At 45.8% G+C, this 10,057-nt stretch overlaps 1 protein-coding gene across 1 annotated transcript in view; it reads right to left on the bottom strand.

Annotated features, from left to right (window-relative positions):
• Positions 1 to 9,154, bottom strand: part of MYOCD (myocardin) — a 49,499-nt gene extending 40,345 nt beyond the window's left edge. The window contains exons 1-2 of the mRNA XM_015426290.1: positions 9,038 to 9,154; positions 2,507 to 2,567 (exon numbers count right to left, since the gene is read on the bottom strand). Of these exons, the coding sequence (XP_015281776.1) occupies positions 2,507 to 2,567; positions 9,038 to 9,154 (178 nt within the window). The remainder of the gene's footprint in view (positions 1 to 2,506; positions 2,568 to 9,037) is intronic.
• Between the last annotated feature and the right edge of the window lie 903 nt (positions 9,155 to 10,057).

Below are 10,057 nucleotides of genomic sequence, written 5' to 3'. Positions count from 1 at the left end.
CGTACTAAAAGAGACTATGTGGCTTTGGGTAAAAAGGTGAAGGAATTGGAAACGCAGGTTGTATTCTCGTCAGTTCTTCCTGTCAAAGGCTGTGGCTTAGGAAGGGAAAGAAGAATACTGCAGATCAAAAATTGGCTCCGTAAATGGTGTCATCAGGAAAGGTTTGGATTTTTCAACCATGGTTTACACTTTCAAGATGAAGCTCTTCTATCAGATGTTTTGCACCTCACAAGGGTAGAAAGAAGAAGAAGAGATTGGATTTATACCCCGCCCTTCACTACCCAAAGGTGTCTCAGAGCAGCTTACAAACTCCTTTCCTTTCCCCTCCCCACAACAGACACCCTGTGAGGTAGGTGGAGTTCAGAGAGCTCTTGACAGAAACTGCTCTTTTTCAAGGACAGCTCTTATCAGAACTATGGCTTGCCCAAGGTCATCCAGCCATGTGCAAGTGGAGGAGTGGGAAATCAAACCCGGTTCTCCCAGATTAGAGTCTGCACAGTTAACCACTACACCAAACTGGCTCTAGGTAAAAAGGTGTTTGGAAACAGCCTTGCAAACCTAATAAGGAGAGCTTTAAACTAAATCCTGTGAGGGAGTGAGACAAAAATGCAAAGCCAGTAACTGGAGATAAGAACTCTAAAGTTTTGTGGGGAGCGGCATGTATGCTAGATAACATTAACTCACATGTAAGTACAGAAACGAAAACCTCAGGGTGCATAAAACATGGATTCTGATGTCTCAACACTAGTGTGCAGAGTATGGGAATGCAGTAGGAGGAACTTGAAGTCCTAATACAGTAAGGGGACTATGACCTAATAGGCATTACTGAAACTTGGTGGGATGACACTCACAATTGGAATATTAGGATAGTGGGGTATAACTTATTTAAAAGGGACAGAAAAATAAGGAAGGGTGGAGGAGTTGCATTATATGTAAAGGAGGTATATAATGAAGAAATAGAACCGCAATAAGGAATGGTCAAGGAAGGAAACCAAAGCAGTTGTTATGTGCAGCCCAGTTCATGTACAGCTCTACAGTTAGGAGGGTCCAATAAGAAAAGATGAACAGAAAACAACATCATTTGCCAAGAGAAATTGTGTGGATTCTGCTGTCTTTAAAATACAAAGCATTGGCAAGTCTCTGAAAAAATAAAGAGGTATGGGTAAATTCTGAGAAAATATTAATGTCCATACTGGGCTGAATGGATCACCTTTCCTGGAAGGGGGGGTGATAACAGAAGACAGGAGGTCACTTACAGTGAGAAGATGGAAAGAACACACATGCAACTCAGAGAAACCCTGCTCCTGACTTTACAGGTGGCAAAATTGCATGACTTCCAAGTTTTGAGCGATTTTTGGAAAATGCTCAAAATAATGACATTTGCAATAAACACCTGAGCATGTTTTTATTTTTCCCTGGTAAGTTCTACCATTCTTGGTTACAGACAAAATGAAACATTACTTTAAAGCAGAAAGTTAAATCAGGAAGTAATTCTTTTCTATAATCCAGCTCACCCGGCTGCCGGCCCCTCACGCCGTGCGGCTGGTGTGCCACCTTTGCCTCCCTGCTAGGAGGAGAGGCTAGCTGTTGATGGCAATTGGCCGCATATGGGGATTTAGAGGGGGTGGAGCCAGAGTTTTCCTGGGCCAACCCCTGCCTCCTTCCTCCAGTCTTCGCCCTGCCTCGCTGCCATCCCTCCCACCCTGCTTGCAGTACAGTCTTGTTGCCGGTTGCCCTATTGGGGGCCAGGTAGGAATTTTTTGCCCCTTCCTAAATTGGCTCCATGGTAGGGTTGCCAAGTCGCTTCTCAGCCACAGTGGGGGACTCCCAGGTGGCAACTGGACGCACGTCACCCAGAAACGCCCCAGAGGCCCCCATCGGAGAGAAAACCATAGAGTTTTCCCTCTGATGGTTGTGACCCCGCCCCCAGCGTGCCCGGTGTCCTAACGTCACTTCTTGGTGACGCGCACGTCGGGGTGGGGTACCCCCCGGGGCCTGATCTGCCAGCGGCGGGGAACGGGCCTCTGGGGCGGGGTTTTCCCCGCCCCCGGGGGGACTTGGCAAGCCTACTCCATGGTGGGGGTGTTTTCACCTACCTTATACTGTAGTTGTGGATTGGGAAATTGGCTTGGGTGTGGTAGCAAATAGGCTGGTCACTTTTAGGGTTGGCAGAGTTTTATTAAAAAATAGATTGTGGCTTGGTGAGCACAAGCTGGCAACCCCCTTATGGGGTCTTGGGGTCTTGTGAGTACAGTCCTTGGGCCCTGAGGCCCGGGGCAGGGAAAGCAGACTGCCCGTGGGATTGCCCTGGATCTTCCCTTTGAGCCCTGTGGTTCGGGGGTTGGAGGGCCACGGCGATTGTCCAATTGCCGTGCTGACCGGATGGGAGCTACAGCATGTGGGCTCCCAGCCAGGGTGTCAGGCTTGGGTTGATTGATCATATGTAGCTGTTTTATTGCCATTCAAGATTCCCTGATGTATCTTCCCCTGCTTTAACCTGGCTTACCCTTTTCCTCCTCAGAGTGTATTTTAGTGGTCTTATCTTTACCCTCGCCTGCCACAGCATTCTGAAGGGGAGGGGAGTGAGAGTGAAAGTGTATCTGTAGGAGTAGACGGCTTGCTATTGTAATTCTTCTATGGAGCACCAACAAGACATCGTTTCACACGGGAAGATGTCCCTGGAGAAACATCTTTGATTAGCTAGAGGAGGACCCTAATTCCTATGGTCCAAGTAGATTGCTGACATGTATGAATGAAATGTGTGATTGTAACTACATGCACCTTTCCCGCCTTTCTACCTCAGTTCTGACAAAAGAAGTCATTCCCTAAACATCTCATGTCTTCTAATAAAACTTTCAATCAAGAAATTGTGTGTGCGAAGAGTGATTTGAATGGGGCTCTGACACAGGGCTGGGTGGCTCACCCTATTTACTTAGCAAAGGGAGGGATCAGGATGACCCTTGGCCTTGGCTGGGTCACAACCTTTTCAGCCCTTGCTGTCTTGAGTTGTTGTTAACAGTTAATAAAGTGGCCCTTTTAGTTTTCGCAGCATTGTTGTATGCCTCTTTATTCCAGATTGGGGGGGGGGGCAAAAGTCAAATTGTCTTTTCCTTCCTTCCCATAGCCTTAAGCCTAAATAGTCTTTGGAAAATCATAGAGTTTAAAAAACATTTTTTATTTTATGGAACTGACATGAAGTTTGCATGTGCAGTTCAAGAAAGAGGGTCTCAGTGGAGCTCTGGTAGAGAGGCTTATTGGATTTGTTTATAGATACATACGTGGGTTTTATGTGTGTGATAAAATGGTAGTAACACCATAAACTCATTCTGTCTACATGTAAGTATTGCTATGGTCATCTTATGTATGGGAGACAGAAAGATGGTGACTTCACAGAAAAGGTAGAAGAACAAAGCATTAGAAAGAGGCTAGAAAAAAGCTGGGAGATCTACTACTGCCTACCTTACTGATAAGCATTTTTTTAAAAAAATCCTCCTTCAAGTGGGCCTCCCAGTGATCCTCCATTCAGGCACTGATCTTACTTAATAATAAATAAAGAATCAGATGTTCTCAGGCCATTCACTTGGCAGTGACAGCAGACTGGATATGGATGGGTTTAAATACCTCCATGTCTACCGTGTACCTCATCCCTCACATCCTCCTGATGAATATGTGGGTGTTCAGAAGATATGATAGTGGTGATGCACCAACATGATATTTAAATAAGATATTATTTCAGTCCTGTGATTGCACAGGCATTATATGTTCCTTGAATACATTTTGATAAATTCATGTAGAGACAGAATAAGAAGTGTCTGAAGATCTGCGATAAACTGGACAAAGAGTTCATGTATTTTATACACGTGATTGGCCATTCTGACAGTTTTTAAAAATACACATCTCTCCCAATTCCTTGGCTGCTTTCCTACATAAAAGACAAGTTGGTTGTGTGCCTTTACTTTTATTGTGAAGAGAGCCCACAGGCAAGCATTGTGCCCCTGAAAGATTGTAAGACTATAAGATGCAAACTTGTTTCTTACTAAGGTGAAAAATCACGTTAGTTCACGGAGATTGTGCAGAACCATTTACCTCTGTGGCCTAAAATTAACGCTGTTATTCCTGCTTCCATACCCTTTGTCACTCTCCTTTAGCCTCTGTCTGAGAAATAAAATGCCTTTTAGGGGGTAAACTAACAATTTTTATGGGGTGTCAGATCATCTCCTGACAGTTGGCAAACCCTAACAACACCTCATTTTTGCAGAACATGACAGTTAATTCTGATAGCAGTATAGGGATGAAACTGCCAAGAATCCCAGGCAATGCATTAAATAAACAGTCTGTGCAAATCCACTCTGTAATACTTCACAAGCTGTACCTGTACTGCATACACTGAAAGGGCCTATGCAGATGCCAAAAAGCTACATGCACCATTTGTATGGAAGCAGCAGACATTTCATACAATAATGTAGAACTTTGCACAGGAGGTGAGTGAATAGGGAAGCAACAGCAAATGCTAGCAGCGTGCTGCACCCAAAGGCTTATGCAGTAATAGTGGGCAGCTTGGAGAAAGCGTGATCTGGCAGACAGAGCGTTTGGGCGGGGAGACCTGGACTCAGATCCTAGTTTGACCATGGACTCACTGGGTGGCCTTGGGCAAGGTGTTATCTCTCTCAGTCTCAGTTTCCCCATCTGCAAAAAATTGGAATAACAATGACCTACCTTGTAGTGTTGTTGTGAAGTGTCCTGTGCACCCTAAACAGGTTATGGAAGTGATATGTGCTTTAGGACTATAACCTGCCAAAAGCTCTTTGGTGGAACCGTCCATTTTGTTAGGATTTTAAGCTTTGTTCACTAAATGAAATTTCTAGACCTTAGGTTTAACAGTAAATTCACATTCAAATACCTTTAATGGCATAGCAGTAAGATACATAGATATACAATAACACAGTATGGGTATTTAGGAACATAATAAACAGTATGCATCATTCCTTTATGAGAACAGATCTAACCTTGACTGCTTCGGCAAGAAACTTGGCCACTAAAGCTGTAATATTAGGATTAGTATCCTTTAGTAGATACTGAATAGCTTTTTCCCTACTAGAACTAAAATTCGGAGGAAATAAAGATGACAACAATTCTTTGCATATGGCTGAGTGAAATTGACAGTCAAAAATAATATGATATATTGAATCCACAGATTTTAAAGGACAAGAATATAACCTTTCATGTAGGGGGATTTTATTAAACCGATCTGAGAGCATTTTTATAGGGAAAACATTTAGACGGGCTAATGTAAAGGCTCTACAGTGAGAAGGCTGAACTAAGTTGTGGAGATAATGGGTCATCTGGCCACATTGAATTGGGAGATTTAACTGAGCCTAAGAAAATATGCGAAATTGCACAGGACATAACATTTGGAGGTCAAGGTCAAGCAGTCTCCGTTTGATAATCTGAAAAATAGAGACTTCATCCAGTAATCGAAATATTCTAAGGAGAAGCCAATTTGACTAATTTTCTTCTCAATATATGCCAACCAGGTTATGCTATAAACTCATTTTTAAAATGTGAGATTAAAGAATTTGGTGGCGATCTGAAGTGTATTTTCAACCAATATTTAAAAGTTAATAACCAACATTTAGTATCTATAAAATGTTGGCCCAATTCTAAACAAAGAGAGGAATATGGAATACTGTAAGAAATGCCTAGAAGTTGGTGAAAAAGACAGGCCTGTAGTCTTTCAAGATTGCTATGAAATCTTTGGAGAATGCCATATAATAATTGAAGGAGAATTTTGGTTTCAAAGATCTTTATGGCATCCAGTAAATATTGATTCCCTCTGGAATAAAAGAATTGTTTAAGGTGTGAAACAGATCGTTTAACTAAAGAAATATTACAGGAGCTATGGGTTGACCGTTTAAGGTTATATTGAAACGTAATCCCTAAGTATTTGAGGTTTAACAGTAATGGCAGCAATACACTAAAGATGTGTCCCATACAGTGCTGAACAAGCTGTCTCTCTCAATCTATTTCTTGGTATCCTATGAAGAAATAATTGTTGCAGCTTTACAGCCCTCTTGAGACACAGAACTACAGAGGAGGGGGTACTTCTGCCACAGCTTTCCCTTTCTTTCTGTAACGGCTTCCCTAGTGCCAGAATGGTGGGCCTCATAGAGGTATCTTTTGCCCTTTCCAGATCTGGAGATGGTTGTTACTACTGCAGTTATCATCTTGGCAGAAAGCGATACCCTCAGCAGAGGCTGCCTGAGCTCCCTGGCATAGCAAAGACAGAACGAGACAGCAGAGTACTCACGTGGCATGTCTCCTTGGTTGGTGAGCTGCTCTCGGCTTTGTCGCTGCTGCAGCCGCAACTGTAAAACTGGGAGAGAGTGTGTTTTTCAGGAAAGGACCTCTAGCTTTTGCCACATACAACTGCACACCTTTTATCTGAGACCCTGGGCTTTGCAGTTACAGAAGTAAGGTTCAGGGATATGCCAACATGCAGAAAGGGGTTGGCCGTAATACTTTTATAACATAGCAGAAACACACAATTTAAGTTGTAACTGGTTTTTGCGAAGCTAGAGAACAGATATAAAAAAGTACTGAGTTGTTTTAATTCTATTGCTTATTGCTGCTTGTTAAAGTTAATGTTCCTGTTATGCTTGGCACAAAAATATACATTATACATGGTATACATGGTAAGCTACAGAGCTTTTTGGATGACGCTTCCATCTTAGATCCCTTCCAGTTTGGTTTTCGCTCGGGCCATGGGATGGAGACAGCACTGGTCACCCTCATGGACGACCTCCGGAGGCATCTGGATCAGGGTGGTTCAACTGTTGGACCTGTCAGCAGCGTTTGACACGGTTGACCATCAGTTACTGATCCACCACCTTGCTGACATGGGAGTTCAGGGGTCTGCCTTACAATGGCTTGCCTCCTTTCTCCGAGGTCAGGGACAAAGGGTGGCACTAGGGGAACAGCTATCCCAAAGGCACCCACTGAACTGTGGAGTGCCTCAAGAAGTAGTGCTGTCTCCGATGCTATTTAACATCCATATGCACCCCCATGCCCAGATTGCCCGGAGGCATGGGCTGGGTTGTCACCAATATGCAGATGACACCCAGCTCTATCTGTTGTTGGGTGGCCAGTCTGACTCTAAACTGAAAGATCTAGACTGGGCATTACAAGCCATGGCTGGTTGGCTTAGAATGAGCCCACTGAAACTGAATCCGATGAAGACAGAGATCCTGTGCCTGAATCAACATGGTCCGAGGGTAGGGATCCCACTCCTGACCTTTGATGGGGTGCTGTTGGTGCCAGTGCCAGAGGTTAGGAGCTTGGGAGTGGCTCTTGGACACCTCCCTAACAATGGAGGCCCAGGTAGCAGCCACTGCCAAGTCAGCCTTTTACCTTCTTCGGCTGATCAAGCAGCTGGTTCCCTTCCTCGACCGCAACGACTTGGCAACAGTGATCCACGCGATGGTCATCTCGAGACTGGACTACTGTAACACTCTCTACATGGGGCTGCCCTTGTCACAAATCTGAAAGTGGCAGCTAGTGCAAAATGCAGCGGCCAGGCTCCTGATGGGTCTCCCTATGCTGGAGCACATCCAGCCTGTGCTAAAGGCTGCTGATAGCATTCTGAATTCGCTTCAAGGTGCTGGTTCTTTAAAGCCCTATATGGTCAGGGGCTGACATACCCGAGGGACCGCCTTTCCCCATATGTACCCCAGCGAGCACTACGTTCAGGGTCTCAAAATCGATTGACCCTCCTGGGCCCCAAAGACATCAGACTGGCAACAACCAGGGCCAGGGCATTCTCGGTGGCAGCTCTGCACTGGTAGAATGAGCTCCCAGAAGAGATCAGGGTCATGCAGGACCTGTTACAGTTCCACAGGGCCTGCAAGACAGACCTCTTCCACCAGGCCTTTGGTTAAGGAGCTGCCACCATTATTAACAACAACAACAACAACAACATTATCACTAAAGATCATTAACGATACTTGAGAAAGACAGAACCTGTGCCTGTGCTTGCCTCATATATATGATAAAGAATGTGAAACTGATAAGCAAGGCAGACCAGAGACCAGAGATTATACTAACATAACTGTTGCCGCCATCTTTAAGTATTAATTACAACTAGCTAGCACTTTATGATATCAGATTGTATAGATGGTTTTATATGGTTTTGCCTATGTTATAATTGTTTTTATGTTTTATCCTTTGTAAGCTGCACTGAGCCTGCTTTGGCGGGGAGGGGAGGGTATAAATCGAATAAATAAATAAATAAATATTTATGGAGTATCAGTCATTATTGTGTTTAACCGCTCCTGTGTCTGGCCCCAGTTCCTGCCAACCTAGCAGTTCGAAAGCAAGAAATTGCAAATAGATAAATAGGTATCAGTTCGGTGGGAAGGCACCAGTGTTCCATGCACTTCGGGATTTAGTCATGCCAGCCACATGACCCTGGAAATGTCTTTGGACAGCACTGGCTCTTCGGTTTGGAAACAGATGAGCACCGCCCCCCAGAATCGAATTCGACTAGTTTTCGAGCAAGGGAAACCTTCACCTTTTTAGCATTAGACCTAATCTTCATAGCAGCAATGGCAAAAAGTGAGACTCTATACATAATATATGCATCAGTAGCAGAAAGCAAAAATATGATTTTCTCAGTGTTGGTATACAAGGTTAAGCCAGATAAAATTCCCACCAAAAACTTAGGCCTAGGGTCAGAATATAAAGGACAGAAGAGGAAATAATGAGGTAATCTGGCCACACACGGCAGACGGCCAATGGCTGTGCTGCTGGGGGGCCGTCTTTGCTGCCCCTGTAGGAGAGCGAGCGAGCATGATGCTATTAGCATCTGGGACCTTGGGTGGTGGAGCCTGCATGTTTTAATGGCCAGCTACGCTCCTGCCTCTTCAGTTGCCACATTTTCCTTGGTCAGGCAGGAGCTCCTTGTTGCTCCTGCCTCGAGCCTTGGCTGTTAGAGGGAAGGCCTGGCAGCATGAGTGAGGTAGGCTCGCCTTGAGCTGCTTACCTTCGGGCTGATGGACCAGGGCTGCTGAAGGTGGCCAGTTGGACTTCCACGGCTGCAGGGCCCCTCGACAGTGGTAGGCCTAGCTTCAGCAGCAGTGGTGGTTGCGACAGGGCCCATTCTTGGGTGCGGCAATGGCAGCATGCGGACGGTGCAGCAGTGACTGGCTTCGGCGGACGGTGGCTACGGCATCGAGGGCAGTGCCCTCAGCATTGGCCTTGCTGCAGGGTGTGTGGGCAATGTTTGGTGGCAGCCACGAGGCCCTCCTGGGCTTCTGGCCTTCATCGTCATCAAGGGGGTGGTGTCTGGGGCTCCTTTGGGGTGAGGAGTGGTGCCGGGAGTGTGCTGCAGCTGTGGCTTGTCTGGGGCTGGGTTTTTGGGCCTGTCAGTGGCTGGTGGCTCATGGCCAGGTGCAGCCCCGACATGGCTAGTTTCCTGAGAACCGCACAATAGAGGAGGCACCCTTCCTTGGGGGGGGGCCATAAAGGTCTGCGGTAGTCAGGCTTGGGACCAGCCTTGAGCATGGGCTACAGGTGGCACCAGGCATCGGGGGGCTTTGGGCCGTGGGCCTTCCTCCTTCCCCACCTGGTTTCTCTTTTGGTTCTGGGTGGATATGTTTGCCTGGGGGGATCCCTTGGTATATTTGCACCACATAGCCTTTTCTGCTGGTGGTGGGCAGTGTTCCCTCTAAGCTGAGTGTGAGCTAGCTCATAGTTTTTTAGCTTCCAGCTCACACATTTTTGTCTTAGCTACGGAAGGATGGCTCCAGAGCAAACTAATTTATGCAGTAGCCAAATTGCTTGCTCACAACTTTAATGCCAGTAGCTCACAAAGTAGAACTTTTGCTCACAAGACTCCACAGCTTAGAGGGAACATTGGTGGTGGGTAATCTGCTTATCATCCGATCCAGGTATAGAGGGGGGCAGCATTGCCCCCTTTTATGCCCTTTCCCCCACCCTAACTCCTGTTGGTAATAGGTGTCCTGGGGTGAGGCATTTAGTGAAATGGTATTGAGGGTTAATT

Source organism: Gekko japonicus, unplaced genomic scaffold (assembly GCF_001447785.1).
Source record: "Gekko japonicus isolate JY-2015 unplaced genomic scaffold, Gekko_japonicus_V1.1 scaffold501, whole genome shotgun sequence".
In the NCBI taxonomy this organism is placed as follows: domain Eukaryota; kingdom Metazoa; phylum Chordata; class Lepidosauria; order Squamata; family Gekkonidae; genus Gekko; species Gekko japonicus.
Note: the sequence above shows the minus strand (reverse complement) of the source record. Positions and strands in the feature narration are given on the sequence as shown.